The sequence below is a fragment of the Nylanderia fulva genome, unplaced genomic scaffold (assembly GCF_048542155.1).
Source record: "Nylanderia fulva isolate GAGA-0341 unplaced genomic scaffold, ASM4854215v1 Scaffold18, whole genome shotgun sequence".
NCBI lineage: Eukaryota > Metazoa > Arthropoda > Insecta > Hymenoptera > Formicidae > Nylanderia > Nylanderia fulva.
Window position 1 is genome coordinate 2160348 of NW_028190055.1, and position 18928 is coordinate 2179275.

Sequence of the window (18928 nt, forward strand, 5' to 3'; positions counted from 1 at the left end):
TTTTGATATTTCGTGAAACTTTAAATTTACTTTTAATTATCTCAAAGATAATTAATATTGATTATCAATGAAACAAAAGATAAGATTTAGAAAGCATTCTCCATGCATGTGCTTAAAATTTTGTTTTTATTATTTTTGAAATAAAATATATAATACATTAGCAATCAAATTATATTTTTAAAGACGAATGCGCATTATCTTGTTACAGATATCAACAAAGAAAGGAACAAGAAAGGCAAGAATTCACCATACATGTATGATCGAGATTCGCTGGTTCGACTTGGTATCTTCGCCGGACGATTTAATGTTAATTAGAAAGAGAAAGATGACGAATCTCTTCTCAAACTATCGTCGTTGATGGAAATTTTTCGAAATCTTAAAAAGGATAGTAGAATTTAATATATGTCACAGACAATTTAATCGATGAAGTGGAGAAAGAAGAAGAATGAGAGTAAAAACAGAAGACAGACTCTCAGGTGTATTCGTCAAAGAAACGTCTCACCTACTGCTACATCTGCGTTGCACCAAAAAAATACTGCCGTTAATATATATACATATATACACACATATATATATATATATATATATATATATATATATATATATACATACATATATATATATATGTATATATATATAAAACAAGGCCTTCGTACACACGTAACCCTGTATGTACCACGTACGATATCGTGGCCGAGAGGAAAAACACCAAATTTACACCGGCGATATATACATAATTAATCCAGAAATGACGGAAAAACATTGATGATTAACTACATACGATTTTGATAGCATTTTCTATCACCGAATTACGACTTTTCTATTCTTTCTATCACCGAATTACGATTATATTATCTTACGAAACGTGATTACACGATAAAAAAAGTGTGATTGACCGATCCATTACTTTCGCGACGACCAACTATTGATATACAGGGTGAACGCCAACTTCCATACGAGTACCTCCGTTTTATTAGTGCGATCTATACTTATTAACGAGCCATTCGATGTACGAATGTAAGGATGACCGATTATTATTATCAGGAATGAGAGTATTTACAATTTAAAAGATTTTAAAAATGTTGCAACGTCTTCGCAGCGTTACATGTTAATCTAATAAAAAAAATAGGTCAATTAATTAAAAAGAAATGGCAAACATTTGTTGTGTTGAATTAAATTCTAAATCTAAAAATATTGAATGTTATTTTCTAAATTCCTATTCTTTCGGTATGAAATTTTTAAAATGCGCGATGTGATTCGATTAATTTGATTTTAAAATCGACTTTCACGGAACAATTTTTCAAATGGTGCCAATTCTAGCTTAGTACTTAAGAACGTTAGAAAAAAACTTGGGAGAACAAGGAAGGCACGAATGTGCTTTCTTCTATCCTAATTGAACGTATTTGTGCGCTATATTAAATAGTATTTACGAATCAATCATTCGAATAAGCGACTAGCGCCTTAACTATGTAAATAAATACTCTTCACGAAACGGCACTTTATCGATGTGATCATAAAATACGCTAACGATTATGAAGTATCATGCGTACGCAGAGAGCCGTAGTATCTGTTTCAAGACAGAATCAAGAAGCTCGTAATAGCATAGCGCAATTTCGAATAAAGCCATAGCTTCTCGCCGAAAATTCGGCGTCTCGTTTTCATCTCGAAGATCTCTTCCGTAACGTGAGACTGAGATTAACGTGAACCGAGTACGCTTACATTGATTTCTGCCAAAGAAAGTAAACGGTCAGTCGTTCGGACCAAGTGACACTTCCAATCACGCCAAAAAATGAAGACATATGCATAATGCGCAACGATCCATTTCCAGTTTCTTTCTTTTTTTTAAATAAAGAGAGATAAAGACTTGCAGCTTATATAAAATTATCTCGTCGGCTGTTTTTATTAAGGCATTATTAACGTGAATAAGTCTCATAGGAACTTTATGAAAATTGATATATGTCCCTTATAACGAGTTACGGCGTAGATGCAATATGTATGTACATACATGAGAACATGAGTCGGATTAAAATGTGATTTTTCGAGATTAGCACACGATTGCGCATTTATTTTGGAGGATAAAAAATATATGCAAGCACCTTTGCAGTCGATATCGCAATATTATCCTACAAGAAATGAATGAATAAAAAAGAATAGCAGAATAATTTATTCTGTAATAAATCGGATTAGTTTCTGAAATTAAGAAAATTGTTTAAGAATTGTCAATTCTTTGTAATTTATTTATTTCCGATAGGATAAGGCGATATACTCTGTTTAAGTAATTAGACCCAATACGAATAATTTTTGAAGTAAGAGGATATGTGCATCTTTTATTTTATCGCCCAATCGCAATCGTAAAAAGAAGACTGTACATTGTCTGTCCAGTCTGGAAAATATAAAATAGATCGTTTTGGAAAACGGAAACGTATGTGTGTGAATGTCTTAATCCATCACGCAAATAGAATTGTAAAACCAAGACTGTCCATTCGAATAACTAAAATAAAAAGAAAAAAGAAATGCGGAGCAAAATAAAACGATATACGACAAAAAATTTAATAAAAAGAGCCGTTTTTTGGCAATTTTAACAATTCAGAAATTTGTATACGCCAAAGAAACGATCTACGAGAAATATGTATACACCTACAGAGAAAAAAAATAAAATGAAAAACTACGATACGCAATCTTATTATTTTATATATCACTGATTTCATAAAATCAATATTTAAATAGAAATCTCAAATTTCTTCCCAATTTCTACATTTAATTTCATTAATTCATCATTAAATTTTTAAATTTCTAATTTAGATTGAAATAAGAATAAAAATATAGCAAATAGAATATATATATATATATATATATATATATATATATATATGTATATATATGAAAGTATATTATATATTATTTCTGATTATGCACAAAAATAAAAATTTATGTAAATATGCGATTCATTATTGGATGACATTAATTACGCCAAGTGTATAATATATTTTTTATTATTTATCTGATTACTTCTTATTCTAATCTACCAAGAAAACATGCATGGTGAATTTTGTTAAACACTTCTGTGAGTATAAGATTAAGTCTTTAATACATTTTTGATTTTTTTGTTTGGAAATATCGTTTTTATATTGTGACCAAATTTTATTAGTAATAAAATGATTCTAATAATAATCTTTTTCTTGAAGCTTTGAAAAATAAGAGATGATTTTTTTTAGACTACGTTGATCGAATGTTAGACAAAGGTGAAACAAAGCAATACTGCCAATGAATTTTAGAAATCACAAAACGGGAGTATAGCTATTTATTTTGAAGAACATTTCAATCCAACATAAGTGTACATAAATGAATTGTCAGTGTTACAATATATGTGTGTGTGTGTGTGTGTGTGTGTGTATAAATAATACAATGATAGATATTAGAATTAAATATAATCATTAATGATAATTAATATATAATGATATTAATTACTTATGATGAAAAACGAATTAAAAAAAAACGAAAATGTGATGATATATTAATCTTTTTTTAAATAAAACAGTAAAATCTTCAATGATCAAAATATTATCAAATAACATTAACATACTAAGATTGGTAATAGTAATAAAGCTTATCAAAAAATTAAAGTTATATAAAAAAATACTAAAAAATAATGTTAAAAATAATTGTTATAAAAGAACTAAAAAACGCCATTAAAAATTAATCGCATTGCATGCGATTAATATCGATTTACACACACAAACAATTATATATATTAATTATTATATAAATAAGTTTTTAATATTACTTTGAATGTAGAATAATTATTCATATATATACAATCAATAATATAATATCAATAATATAATCGCTTTAATCCGTTGAATTACTAGTCGGAGTAAAAGTTTACACTTTATTCAAAATGTATAAAATGCTACAACAATCTTTTTGGTTCAAAACAACTGTTCCATGTGCATGCAGTACTATAATGAAAATGTTTCATTAATAACATAGATCATGTATGATTATCTAAATAGTAAGTATAATTATTGACATAATATTGATAATAAGAAAGAATAAAATATGAAAATTAACTATTATTTTTTTAAAACAAACAGATGATGAATGCGATTCAATACATACCGAGAAGTAAATAGAAAATTTTAATCTTCTCGTAAGCTGAAGTATTATCGGGCACAAGCTCATTAAACGAAGTATATAATTTTTCGCACCATAAAGCCTCTAACAGACCCAAAATGTCCTGAATTGTTAGAGGTACATTTTGTGAGGTATTGCTTAAGCTAATAATAAAATAATATTTTCATTAAATATGTAGTAGGTTTTGCGTAATTAGAGTTTATAATTAAAACTTGAGGTAACAATAACATACTAAGTCTCATAGAAAAAAAAACGAAATTTTTAAGCTAAAACAAGTAGTGAAGATTTTTAGTTTTCTTGAATCTTTCTTAATAGCACAAATGTTCGAAAAACGTTCAGAGAACATTCTAGATATCCTCTAAACGTTTTTCGAACATGTGTGTTGTTAGGATTTCAATTAATAATTTTTATTTTTTTCAAGCATGAAAATTGTTACATCAAGAATTGTTTAACAAAAAATAATTTCAAAGTACCTCGCAGAAGAAGATTCTAAATTAACATCATTTTGCAAATGTTGTTTCTCCAATAAATCTCTTATATCTTCTAACGTTTCGTTAGTCTCATTTATATCTATTTTCTCCTCATAATCCTTGTGTATAGTGATACTGAAATAATTAAATTTAATTGATTATATATATTAATATAAATTTAAAAATATTGATAATATATTAAATTAATATTGACACATTGAAGAAGTGTCAAAAGATTTAAAAGATATTAAAATGTAAAAAAAATTAAGAATTAAATGAAATAATTTCTTCAATTTTTTGTTTTGATAATTTAAATGTAAATATATTATGATTATTGATTTTAAAAACTAAAACTTTATAAATTTTATATCACTGATAATACAAACTTCTTTGCTATGCCTTCTGCTGCATTAATTATATCTGGCATTTCTGATAGTGGTATCGCTGATACTTCAGGAAGTAAAGTAGAACCATTAGCTATAATTATAGTTTTTTTTCCGAGTTCACTTACTTCTGCAAGAAGGCTTGTTGATTTTTCCGTGCGCAACGGCGGTTGTTCCACTAAAAATGAGAAGATGCGTGTAAATTTACTCTCATAATAGGCAATACAATTATATCTACTAAATGTCTGAATAGAAATCTACATGGTGTCGATTCTGTAGACCCAATGTTTTCGTCTGCGCTCGATGATCTGGTAATACGATTAAAAGTAAAATGTTTATAAAAAAGCAGACGTAAACAGGCTGCATATAGCTTATGCGAAGGTTGACTTAAAAGGCTTTTTGCTGGTGTAAAGTGTATTCGCGCTATTTTCTAAAAATAATAAAAGATCTAATTAGAACTTTAAAATTTTCTTCAAATTAAAATTTTTAGAAGATTGCATTTTTAAACTTTATCAAATTTATATATATACAAATATATATTTTCTATAAAATTATATAATTTAGAAACTTACTGATCTGCACCAAATATTTACGTCACGGCACCATTTTACATACACCTTATCACTCAACATGGTTTTCTCATCAATAATTTTTTTCGTCTGCGCTCGTTGTTTACTTGGAAAGGATTTGTTGGAACTTTCTAAGGATTGCAGTTCTACGTCTGATTCTATTTCCTGTGAAATTGGCGCTACTGGTTGTGCAGGCACACTTGTCCCTTCTATTACATTTTGTATATGAGGCACAACTATATTCTTGGAAGATAACTGTAAAATAATATATTACAATTAATAAGAATAGAAAAAAATTAATAATCAAACAAAATAAAATAAAAATATGTAATTTTTTAAAACTCTTAAGTCATCTATTCTCATTTACCTTTTATCTCTAATATACAGACTCAAAATATTGAGATTAACCCAAATATAAAGTTATATTATCATAAATAAACACATACACGTCTCTTTTTCGTAGGTGTTCCTGTTTGTATTTGACCCTGAACTTTTCGTTTTTGTGGGGATGACAGTAAGTTGGCATTTGATTCAGATAGAGTTGTAAGCACTGGCATTTCCTGAGATGAGTGTCTCTCTTGATGAATTTCTACACCAAAATAAATAATTTGATTTATAAATATAAAAGATATATAATGTTATATTTGATTATATTTTATGTATTTACCTTCTGCAATGTCTATATCTTCAACCATCTCTGTACCATTTCTTTCTTCGTTGTCATGTATTCTCAATCTTTTCTCCATTTCCATTCTACAGTAAGACAAAACATTAATGTTATTTTTTTATATAAAATATATGCTCTGAATTAATTTCAATATACAAAAGCAAAGAAGAATTAAGAATAATGAAGTAAACAATGCTACTTCATTATTATATTTTGTAAAAAAATTTCATTTAATTGGGATTAAGGAAATTATTACTACATAAGAGAAAAACTCAGATATTGGAAACTAACATAATATCAGGTTCGCATATAAAGTCCATCTCCTCATCAATCAAAGCACCAAAATCTTGACCTGCTGTAGCTTGCATCTGCATGAATGAAAAGAAAATCAAAATATATTATCTAGAAGTAGCAAAGTTTATCATGTAAATTTAAAAGATTTGGAAATTACCAGAAATAAAAATTCAAGTATTTAAAGACCAAATTTATCACAAATATTTCTTCCAATAATCTAATTAATTTGCATAAAAACCACGTACCATTATATCTAATCTATCATCTAGATTTTGGTATTGAGACAAATACATATTTTCATGTAATTGAGGATTTACATCTTTCACCAGGGGCACATCAAATAATGTATCAATTTTAAGATCCTTTAATGAGTCAATATCTGGGTCATCTCCTTTTGTTGGCTTCAATTTTTTTTGAATTTCAAAAACATCCTCTGATAAATCATAAGATTATACATATCAAATTAAACAATAAATTAGCAATACTTAATAACATATTAAGCTAAACTTACTCTCAAAATATGTAGTCTGATATAAATGAAGTTTTGTTATACCACACATTAATTGTGATAATAGATATAAACTGAATTTTATTCCACTTTGATTCCTATTGCATGCTATTTCTTGAACCTCTTCGCTAATAATGCAATTAAAATATTTAAAAAATTACAAATGAAACAAAATTATAAAAAATGTTTGTGTATAATATATAGAAATAGAAATAATAAATATACCAAATTTTTGTGACATTTATCTTGTTTATACTGACAGACTTATAGCGTTTCTTAAATTCATTTTCACTTAATGTTGCAGCTAACCAAGCAGCAGTTAGTTCAGCTTTTCGTCGATGGATGAGTATTACATTAGGGTAAAACATCTGAATTAAAATATTCAGAATAATAGAAGTGAACACTCCACTTATAAATAGACAAGATTATAACAAATAATAAAAAAAATAATAATAATATATAATAAAGAAAAGTAATATGACAAAGAACTATCTTAATTCATTAGGAAAGGTATAGTTTTGATCAAAAAATGATTAACTTAATGGATGATTATTTATAGTAATAATTAGCTACTTTATTTATAACAAAATTCTTAACTTTAATTCATCATTTCTAATTTTTTTCCTACTAAAATAAGAAGAAAACCAAAAAATTAGTAATATTATTAATAAAATATTGCAAATATTACATCAGCAAATTAATTGCTATGAAAGTGGCCATTAATCCATTAAGGAAGAAAGAGAATCTTTCGTATTTTCTGGTTCAATAGCTAAACAAATTAATTCGAGATTTTTCTAATCTCTAATTAATTAGATCTACCTTCTACTATCGCTTATTCGTTTTCCTTCGTTCTATGCTGACCTAAATCGGCCCAAGCATACAATTGGTGTTTTGTGGCGACAGTTACACAGACACCTTTTACTCCGAAGAACGAAACACAGTGAAATTTTCAAATTAATAAAATTATTGTGCGCGCACACGAAGCATTCGAATTGCGTTCAAAAATCTACTCTCCTCGGAACAGCTGATCGCTTGCGAGGCGAAAAAATTTCTTCGTCGTTCCCATTGGTCAATTAAATCTTGTCCACGCGAATAGAAACTCCGAACGTATTTCTGATAGATTTTCGTACGCAGTTTCTGGACAACCGTTTCTGAGTCTGACGTATCGTATCTTGATATTCGTGCACCGTGATTGTTGGTAACCATGGTCGCATATTGCATACCGCAGGCGCATGAAATCGACACGTGTGTGTGTAATGAATCGAGGTTGGAACACATTTATTTACATTTATTTATTTTTTTATTGGTGAAAAATGATAGAAAATGAATTAAGAACTTTAAAAATCATTTATAATTTTATTGCTAATTAGGAAATAATTTAATATTTTCAAGTGTTTAAAAGTGTAGATAAATATGTGCGCAATAACTCTAAGTTGGAAGTAAAAAATATTGCTAGAAATAAGAAACTGTAAACTTTTTTTACGTGCAAAATGAGACGTAAATTCAAGAATAAACCAGCGGAGAAAACGCGTAAAGTATTACGCAAAGAAAAGAGGCAACAAAAGAAGATAAACAAGGCAGCATATTTCTCAAAAAAGAGAAATCAAAAACAAGAACAGAACGAGATTAAAGAAGCACCATCGACGAAAGCGCAAAAACGACCAAGGTCTGATGATACGAAGGAGAAAAGACAGGAAATAAATGCGAAAAAACAAAAAATGGACCAATTAAAACGAGCCAACGTGGACGAGGATAGAATGATTAAACAATTAGAGAAACGATTGAAGTTGAACAAACGAAAGAGCAAATCCACTCCAAAATCTTTCGTATCGGATGGTTTAGATTGTATCCTTTATAAGTGGTGAACATGCATGTTTTCTTCTCGCGTTTTTAATAATATAATTTTAAATATATTTTGCATAACTTTTTAGCATGTTTTAGTATAGCAAAATTTAAATACTTAATAAACTTATATTTCAAATATGTAAATTTTAATAACAGATATTAAATTTTCATTATTTTTATATTATTATGTATATGTTGTATATATTTACATGTCTATCATGAAGTATGAAATATGTAAATTTTAATTACCTTAAAGTATTATTTTATTAATTTTTTTACATATGTCATATGTTTTTGAATAAATCATTGAAATATATTTTTATATATTGAACATCATATAACATTATAAATATCAATTATTCAAACATAATTTATATGTCCTTAACATTTCGTTATATAGACCTTTTGGACTTTTGTGATTCTGAGAATAGGAGTAACATAGTTGAAACTGAGAAGCAATTATTAGAAACTGGATTCAGTACAGAATTGGAAGAGGATTTGAATATAGCTATTGGTGCTGAAGATAATATTGAGGATGAAGATGAAAAATTTGACAGAGACAGTAATATAGATGATAATGAAGACTCAGAGCAAGATATGGACAATAAGAGTCTTTTAACGAATGAAAATTCAGATCAAGATGATAGTGAAGATATTCCAGAAAAGACAAATGACACTGAGAAATATCCAACAGCAAGTGATGAGGATGAGTTGGAGGATGAAGAGTCAAGGCATGTCACATTAGAGCAATCTAATGATAGTGAAGACTTGTGGGAAGATATTTATGGTAGGCAAAGAGACAAGAAGGGCAATGTTGTATCAAAGAAATATGTGCCACCTGCAGCACGTGTTACAAGTACAGATATCTCTATCGGTGATGAGAAGACTCGTAGATTGGAAAAACAATTGAAAGGAATCCTGAATCGATTGGCAGAGCAAAATATGCATACTATTGGGAATCAGGTATTTAATTATAAATGCATATGTAATTATATTTGTAATTAAATAGAGATAATTAGGATTATCAAGTTATACAGTTGTAATTTAAATATTTTTTAAAAAATATTTTCATAATTAATGAAAGATTTGTTTTCTTTAAATATTTTTAATGTAGGTAGAGGAAATGTACATGTCGAATAGTCGTAATGACATGAATGTACTGTTATCTAAACTAATGATAGAAAGCATAGTTGCACCAGTGCTAACTCCGGATCGACTTATATGTGAACATATGATGTTGGTTGCCATATTACATGCAAATGTTGGTACAGAAATTGGTGCACATTTTTTGTTGACTGTTGTAAGAAAGCTTCACCAAATGCTGGAAGAATCTCATTGTATTGAGAATAAGGAATTAGATAATATAATCCTTATAATTTCACATCTTTATAATTTCAAGGTAAAATATTGTTAATAATAATAGTTTTTAGGTATACTACTTAAAATGTTATTTTTTCTAGGTGTATGGCCATCGACTTTTATATCAAATATTAGATAAATTGATAGCAAAGTTCACAGAGAAAGAGATCGAACTAATTTTACTGATTTTAAGAACAGTGGGTTTTCAATTAAGAAAAGATGATCCAATTGCATTGAAAGAATTGATATTAAATTTGCAACAAAAGGCAAACAATGCTACTCTGGAAAAGTAGGTTTATATTTCTCAATATAATAAATATTTATTACTGAAATGCCTTAATAACTGCATATAAATTTGTTTCTGTATTTCTTATATTTTTATTATATTTTTAATATATATTTTTTTTTGTAGTTCAAGAGTTAAATTTATGTTAGACGTGTTACTGGCAATAAAGAATAATAATATGAGCAAAATACCTCAATATGATCCATCTCAGATAGAACATTTAAAGAAAATTTTAAAAAATTTTATCCATAAGGGTAATAATGTTACACAATTTAATGTAACTCTAGAAGACTTATTAGAAGGTAATGGAATAATATTAAATAATATATGATGGAAAAAATGCATCATTTTTTAAAATAAATATCAAAATGATACCAAGAATGTATCTTCTTCCTTAGTTGATGAAAGAGGAAAATGGTGGATAGTAGGGTCAGCCTGGTCTGGTCTCAAAGATATTGGTAAATTGGAAAATACTTCAGAAGACAAGAAACAAAAATATAGCGACAAAATATTGGAGTTGGCACGAAAACAAAGAATGAATACTGATGTTAGAAGAGATATCTTTTGCGTGCTAATGACAGCCGAAGATTATTTAGATGCGTTTGAAAAGATTCATCATCTTGGTTTGAAAAATCAACAGCAAAGGGAAATAATTTATGTTATCTTCAATTGTTGTATTCAAGAGAAAAAATTTAATCCTTATTATGCCATACTGGCACAAAAGCTATGTGACTCTGACAGAAAATATCAGGTACATAAATATAATATATTTTATGCAATTATTTTAATGATTATAATTGTTTTACAATAATTATGCTTCTACAATAATTATTGCAGCTAACTATACAGTATGCATTGTGGGATAAGTTGAAGACATTAGAAGATTTAAATACAAAACAGTTAACAAATCTGGCAAAGTTTTTGACTCATCTATTTTTAGGCAAAGGTCTTCCTCTTTCCGTTTTAAAAGTATGTAAATACCTGTATTGTATTTTACATTTATTTTTCTGTTACGTCCATATTATTATATTTTTGTATACTTCTTTATATATTTTTTTTTAATTACAGGTAATCCAATTTACTGAATTAAATAAGTTAACCATGAGACTTATACGACAAGTTATGTTAGGAATATTGTTACATGAAAATGAAGACGCCTGTTTAGAAGTATTTGGAAAAATATCTTTATCTCCAAAGTTGCAAACTTTCAGGGAAAGTCTTAGATTATTCATAAATCATTTTCTTGTCAAAAATGTCAGTGCTGTTGAAAATTTGCAGAAACAAAGTGAATTACTGAATAAACGGGCAGAATGGGTAGATAAAATATTAAGTACTCGCGAATCAAAATTTGTATTTTAAGAGTAGATTTTATAGTTGGATATAATTTTTTACATAACATAATGTTCTGTAAATATGTATAAATGTATAATATATATTTGTACATCAATTTTCGAATACTTCTTTTATAATTATACCAAAATATCACAAAGCACATGACATTTGTTTCTTCATGATATCTAAATATATGATTTTGTCAATGTATAAAATTATAATTATATAATATATATAATTATAATCGTCACAAATCGTTTTAAAAATATTTGTTAATAACATTGTTAATACATTTTTATGATTGCATTATATTTATTGCATAATATACGTCAATATTTTTATATAACATAATAATTTAATATTATTATTAAGATGTATTTTAATATGCCTATATAGTATAATTATAATTTATTTTAATTAATTAGTCAAAAAAGATTGCGCACGCAAAGATTAAAAAACCGATTAAAGCAAAAAAAAGAATAGCTCATTTATTAAATCTAGAGTAACACTAATAAAAAAAAGAAATTAAAACGTGAATGACAAAACTTTAATAAAACTAGATGTTCTTGATATAAAATACATTGTTTACGAAAATCGAAATATATAATTATATTAAGTGCATATATATTTAAAACTATATGATATTGCATATCTCAGTTTTATAAAAATGTATTTGCGCTTTATATATGACACGATTTTATACAGAATTGTACATACACTCATTACTGGTTATTTATTATACATCATCTTCATAGATTTTAATTATATCAGACATTCTTGCAATATGTGTGATAAGGGAAAGTTAACAATTCCAAATAGTTGACAAAGATAAATTTTTATCAAATATTCATGTATATATAATGACAATTAATGGATTGTTATTGAGATTTCAACATGATATGTATTATTGGTTCGCGAAAGTTTGTATACACAACTTGTATTTATTTTCATATTTACTGTCTAGCGGGCCCGTACAGCCGTATCCGCCCAATCGATGAATACGCAGGTAATCATCGCAATCGATCACTCCATTCCCGGTGCAGTCCTGTTTTATAAATAAAAGATGTTGCGTATCAGACGATATCAAGTATTATCTATATCTGAAATATCTCGACGCAAGTACAGATCTTACCTGACCAAATTTGGCCATGTAGCCTTGTATCGCACGAGCAGCGCAATAAGGATCGTTGACACATCGAGGATAAGCTAGAGATGAAAAGAAGAAATAATTATTATATATTATTAAATTCTATTCATTAGAGTATATAATTCAAATATAAATATTTAAATTTGACGTTCCTTTAATTTCTCCTTTTTGTAGAAATTGAATGAATTGGAAAAAAAAAGATAAGATAGAGTTATTTAATTGATGGTTTAATTATGTAACTATTTCCTTTTGTATACTATATATGTAACTGTATTTCTTTTTCATATTCTACGCATCTAAGCAAATTAAATGTATACGTTTGATGAGGAAAACTACTTAACTAGATAAATATATTTTTGCAGAAAAATATCCCGCAAATATTTGTTCATTCTTACATTTATCTAACTAATATTATACGAATTCTTGGAAGTGTTTAGTTTACGCTACTACGATGCATTTTTGAATTGCTGATTGACAGTATTCTTCATTCTTAAATTAATGCGTAATTTTTCTCAAATTTCTCTTTTTAGCTACGCTTTTTATATTTTTACATTTATTTACGCTCTTTCTTTATTTCGTTTTTTTAAAGCACGATGCCTATGTTAATTTAAAAGATGTAACTCTTTCTCACCACCATCAACAGTATTCGGCTCGTCGTTTAGAGTTGGTTTGCCAGCGTCAGCCCAATAGCCCCATGTTATAGCAAAAGGTCCACATACGGAACTGTGGCAGCCAATAGTGGTGTTACATCCTGTTGTAACTTCGCATATACAGCCCAAACAGACTTGTGACACTAATTGTTGACTTGCGGCTTGTGGCTGTTGAGCTGTAATAAAAAAAAAAAAAAAAAAAAAAACCATTATAATGCATAAACTTCTGCAATTTTTAACAAATGTGCTTTATCACAAGTACAGTTAATCTACTAGAAATAGAATAAATCAATCAAAATATACAGACGTATCATAATTCTATAATTAGTACTAATCAGTTTTCTAATAATATTAAATGAGAAATATACTGATTTTCTTCTACGAGAAAAAAATATTAATAGTACAATTTGAAAAAATAAACTTTGACAAAATTTTTTCTGTATTATTTTTCGCTCGAATTTTCAAAATATTTTTTTTATATTTTCCATCCTTGAATCTTTCTCTAAAGAAAGATAAATTTTATTTTTAAGTTCAGCAGTTTCTCTGCTATAAAAAATATTATCTCTCTATTAAAGGTCTAATCGATGAGAAAAGTTCAGTGAGAAGATAGTGGTGTTCATAATTAATAATAAATGAATAAGAATATGATAATGATTAATTCGTTAAATTTTTTCTGTACAAAATGGACGAACATTCTCTCTCGTAGGATCTTGTTAGAATTTTATATGACTTTATATGATTTTATATTTTATTTTATATTATTAGAATTTAATTATCTGAAAATCATTTTTGTAAGACACGATTCTATGGAATATCAATGAGAAAAAAAACAAAAAAAAATCATTAGACGTCTGCGACATGTCTGGAATCGGCATTTTCGGAATTTCGCAGTACAATACATTTGTGTTTGATTGTATTGTATATATATCTCTGCATCTATCTGTACGGGCGTGGTTGTTTTGCGGCGTCATGGTTAAAAATATAACTTAAATCAGCCTGTGAATTTAAATCACAGCTCGTCCAGACACGCGACAAACTCTATTGCAAAAACCTCTCTGATTTGACTCGCACTTTTGTATGCAGATCGTATCTCGTCTTATTGTTATTTCTATATTGAATCGAGTCAAACAGAGAGTTTCAAGTCTAAAATCTCTTCAGAACTGTTGAATGAAATGTACGATAATAATTGTCTGTTAATTTTTTTCTCGTTCCAATAAAATTATCCTACATGTGTCATCAAATGTATTCATATTCTGATATTCACGTGATCGTAATTAAAGTTATGCACGTTTTAGAATTTGCAATTATAATGCAATTTTTATATCTCTATATACTTTGAAATATAACGAAGAACATATTATCAAGAATAAATTTTGTCCAAATAATGCGCGAGAGAGAATCGTCCTATTCCGTTTTAAATAAATTTATAATAAATAATGCATGTTTTCATTAATATTTAATTAATCTGTAACACTTCGTTTTTTGGGGAGTCAGATTATAATCGCGAATCATTTTGTAATTTTTATTAAATAATTGAGATGTGGCTCTTTGAAGCAAATCATTTGAGAAGGTCAGAGATATTCTTAGATCTCTTGAATTTGCTATTTCGCGGATTCTGCTATCAATACCGTTATGTTAGATCTTTCGTCGTCATAAATTGATACTCGGTATTTCCAGATTGCATTACAAAATATATACATTAGTTTTAATTATTTTAAAACATTGCATTCTGATTATTTTTGATTAACATTTAATATGTGATTTAGAAATATTTTTATTTTATTTTATAATTAATATTATTAATATTTTTTATTTTAGTCGAAATTTTTCATCAGTGATAATTGACATATGTATAATGACTATTATAGTCTAACGTCGCATTTAATGAGGCTATCAAAGTGATTTACGAGAAAACACAACGGAAAAAATTCTTATCACATTAGAATAAAATGTAGTTATATCTTAATTTTGTTTTCGTCGCAAATAAACTACAATTATCGTATTGAACTAATAGCAAATTTATCCTTAACACTATTAATTATCATTTCTGCATTCATCGTCAAAGATGCATAATTAAAGTATCGTTAAAAAAAACAATAATCATAACATCTATTGCAATTTAAACGTAAGGTTGTATTCATTTGTTTGCGTGAAATATAAAACGGAGAATGAGTTCATACGATAATTATCTTATTCTTACTTAGTCATCTAATTTTTGTGACAAACATAACATCGCTAAAGGGAATAAAAAGCAAAGTTTTATAAATAATATACCGTAATTATACGTACGTAACTTATTGCGTTACGTAAATCATTAATGATTATTAGAAAAAAAAGAAAAAATATATATATATATATTCTAAGAGAGAAAAGGAAAGAATAGTTAAGTAATTTTTCATTTTAAATAAACATGTTTAAAAAATGTCGCTTAATATTAGTTAATCTTATTAGGTATTAATTTTCTAAAAGATTAATGATTAATTCTTTATGAATCATAAATATCAGAATTGACACAAACGCCTAAGGTGTGTGAAAAGCTTGATGGAATAAGAAAATTCTCAACAGACGTAATGCATGCAATGATCAGAGATCATGAAAATATTTTTAAACAATGTCAATATATACGCGCAAACTGTTATTAACGGTGAATAGATATTAAAAATTCTTGGAACTAACGGTAGAGAGTTTACATGCAGATTTGCGATCGAATCTCTATCTTTCAGATCAATTAACTTCAACACAGAACTGTGCATTAAAATGTATATAATTCTAATAAAAAGATATTTAAATATCGCAATAAACATAATATGCAAAGTAAAAAAAATTTAGAATAAAAAATTCGTTTGAATATAAATCGTGAAAAACAAATAACTCTGATGTAATCATTATTTTTTTAAATCTGCAAAAAAGTACATAAAAATTGTGATAGAAATCATCCACTTATTTTGCAATTTCTTTCGATTTTCAAATAATTTTAATTATTCTATAAATTTAGGTAACTGTAAAAATTGAGTACGTGAAAAAATTAATTTAGAATATATAATTGATAAAGAATTAACTTGTTACAATGATACGAAAAAGCTTACTTATTTTGCATTGTATTTATATACATTTTTATTTATAAATCTTGAAAATCTCAATCAAATTATTGAATATTGCCTATCTTTTTTATATTAAAATTTACATTGAATTATCTTTAAATCAGATTCGATTCGACAAATTTTTCAATCAAATTTTTCTTAATTTCTAATATTATTCTCTAACTCATATTTTCTACATTTACAATACTTATCACAATTTTATCACTGTTAATTGTAACGCTGTTATATTTTTTCTTATCTACAGTAATAATAATTAAATTAAAATTTCCGCAAATTTGGAGGAAATTTACATGTTATGAATAGTTTCTCTGCTAAACAGAAAATAGACAAGTATCAATAACTCACCATAGGTACAAATGCCAAAAAGCGCAATTGTTACTATGATCCACGAGACTCTCGCAAACATCTTAAAGATATGCTGATCCACAAGAAGCAACGTCTATGAGCTCACTGTCCTCGCGCCGAGATGATCCACGCTTTCGAGCCGTCCTCGATGATCGCTTTCTTATATACGGCGATAGCAATCATGCGAAGGATACGGTGATGCTGAAAGAGCGGGGGAAGCATTTGTCGAAGGACGAGAATTTCGTTGTCGTTCCTATCAAGAAAGAGAGAGAGAGAGAGAAAAAGAGAAATAAAAGCACGAAAACAAAAATTGAAAGTAGAAAATAAATGGTTAAACGATGTTCTGTCCTTCTGTAAACGATTAAGCATTATTGCACCCATTAATTCATCAAATAAGATTTTTTTTATCAAGTAGCAAAGTTGGAATAAATTTTAGATTTTTTACAAATACAAATATAATCTTTATATGTGGAAAAATTAAACAATGACTTTTTAGATAAACTTGTTTTTCTTCTTATATGAAATTTTTTAAATAAATAATAGCATTTACATATCTGCATGAATCGTTAATCTAATAGTCAATTAAAAATATTAATCAATTTATATATCTTAATTGAAATTTCTGAGAGACAATGCATTATTTATTATTTCAATAAATATTAGCTGTAACATATACACATTTTTTCTTTCTCTCTTTCTCTCTATATATTAATCACTTTTTTATCATTCATATATATTCAAAGATGCGATAGTAAAAACGTAACTTTCTATATTCTATATATTCAATAGTTTTTACATTATATCTTTTTTTACCTCGCATGCTGTTTCCTGTTGAAAATTTGCACAAGTCCCGCATCTTTTCGTGATCCTCAACACGTCCTGCAGTATTAAACATCGGCGCCAGCACGTCGACACATACATAAAAGAAATCTACAACAGAAAGAAAAGAAAATTCGAAAATAAAAAACAAGATATACCAAGACTCGGACAGTTTCGCGGTGGGAAGAGACAGACCTTGGATAATCCTTTCGCATTCCTTCGCGATCCCTAATGTCCCTTCTAAACATAAACATCGAGACGTCGTAAGACACCAACTAGTTGCTGTAAAACTTGCAGCAAGAACGCGACAACCGGATCCTCAGGTTCAATGTCAATGTCCTAAAAGCGCGTGGGATGTTTGCTCTCGTCTACGAACTTGTACAATTGATAGTACTTTTCCTTGGGAACAAGTTTTTAGATGTTCTGTGCCCTCGGCGTATTACTATATATCAATCGTAATTATTCATTGAAATTCCCGCAGTGACGTTATGAAATCAACGAACACGAGGAAACTCCACTCTTCCTGTAATAAATATATAAGTAGATATATATATATATATATATATACATAAATACATGAATAATCAATGTATATATATTAGCCTGACGCGGATAAAATCTCTGAAATTCCCGTTATATTATCGTACAAGCAATATATATTTGTAAAATAATTCTTATCCCACATTACGACGTCTTTAAATTGTTTTTTTTTGCTACGGCTACTTATCATATCTTTTTTATTACACGAAGCTGATAACGAAAATCAAAATATAACGAGATGTAATTTTACATCTGTACAAATATTTTTATATAAAATATCTTTACAATTATATGTACACATAATTCAATATTGTCGTAAAAATACACATTATAATTTCGGCCAAATAATTTAAATAAATTGAATATGATTCAATAGAAAAAAATACATATACAAATGTAATACACATTATTGTGCATAATAAAATTTTGTCGCATCAGTTCGTACAATATCGACGAATATATTATAGGAAGCAATATAA

At 27.5% G+C, this 18928-nt stretch overlaps 4 protein-coding genes across 13 annotated transcripts in view; 2 read left to right on the plus strand and 2 right to left on the minus strand.

The window, feature by feature from the left end:
- Positions 1-2671, plus strand: part of Dscam3 (Down syndrome cell adhesion molecule 3) — a 115025-nt gene extending 112354 nt beyond the window's left edge. For 8 of the 9 annotated variants that reach the window (XM_085481458.1, XM_085481466.1, XM_085481457.1 and 5 more), the window contains one exon: positions 209-2671. In XM_085481458.1, the coding sequence (XP_085337584.1) occupies positions 209-260 (52 nt within the window). In that variant the 3' untranslated portion in view covers positions 261-2671. The remainder of the gene's footprint in view (positions 1-208) is intronic. The other variant, XM_085481463.1, reaches the window with a different exon arrangement.
- A 1151-nt stretch (positions 2672-3822) lies between these two features.
- LOC114945961 (uncharacterized) lies at positions 3823-7977 on the minus strand. Of its 2 annotated transcripts, none has more exons than XM_029322324.2 (13): positions 7845-7977; positions 7251-7393; positions 7029-7153; positions 6763-6950; positions 6515-6591; positions 6224-6309; positions 6003-6145; positions 5560-5811; positions 5249-5417; positions 4991-5165; positions 4608-4739; positions 4120-4277; positions 3823-3959 (listed from the first exon to the last, which is right to left on the minus strand). In XM_029322324.2, the coding sequence occupies exons 2-13, from the start codon at positions 7391-7393 to the stop codon at positions 3883-3885; spliced, it is 1725 nt and encodes a 574-aa protein (XP_029178157.1). In that variant the 5' UTR covers positions 7845-7977; the 3' UTR covers positions 3823-3882. The 2 variants fall into 2 exon arrangements, with proteins under 2 accessions (XP_029178157.1, XP_029178158.1); XM_029322325.2 differs by lacking the exon at positions 7845-7977 and adding an exon at positions 7714-7832.
- A 247-nt stretch (positions 7978-8224) lies between these two features.
- On the plus strand, positions 8225-11962 carry LOC114945960 (nucleolar MIF4G domain-containing protein 1). Its single transcript, XM_029322323.2, has 8 exons — positions 8225-8870; positions 9271-9833; positions 9985-10269; positions 10331-10518; positions 10642-10817; positions 10914-11266; positions 11353-11484; positions 11584-11962. Exons 1-8 carry the CDS (start codon positions 8516-8518, stop codon positions 11872-11874), a joined length of 2343 nt encoding a protein of 780 aa, XP_029178156.1. The 5' UTR covers positions 8225-8515; the 3' UTR covers positions 11875-11962.
- Positions 11963-12500: 538 nt separating this feature from the next.
- On the minus strand, positions 12501-17284 carry LOC114945990 (lysozyme). Its single transcript, XM_029322373.2, has 4 exons — positions 17091-17284; positions 13626-13820; positions 12980-13053; positions 12501-12892 (listed from the first exon to the last, which is right to left on the minus strand). Exons 1-4 carry the CDS (start codon positions 17149-17151, stop codon positions 12752-12754), a joined length of 471 nt encoding a protein of 156 aa, XP_029178206.1. The 5' UTR covers positions 17152-17284; the 3' UTR covers positions 12501-12751.
- Between the last annotated feature and the right edge of the window lie 1644 nt (positions 17285-18928).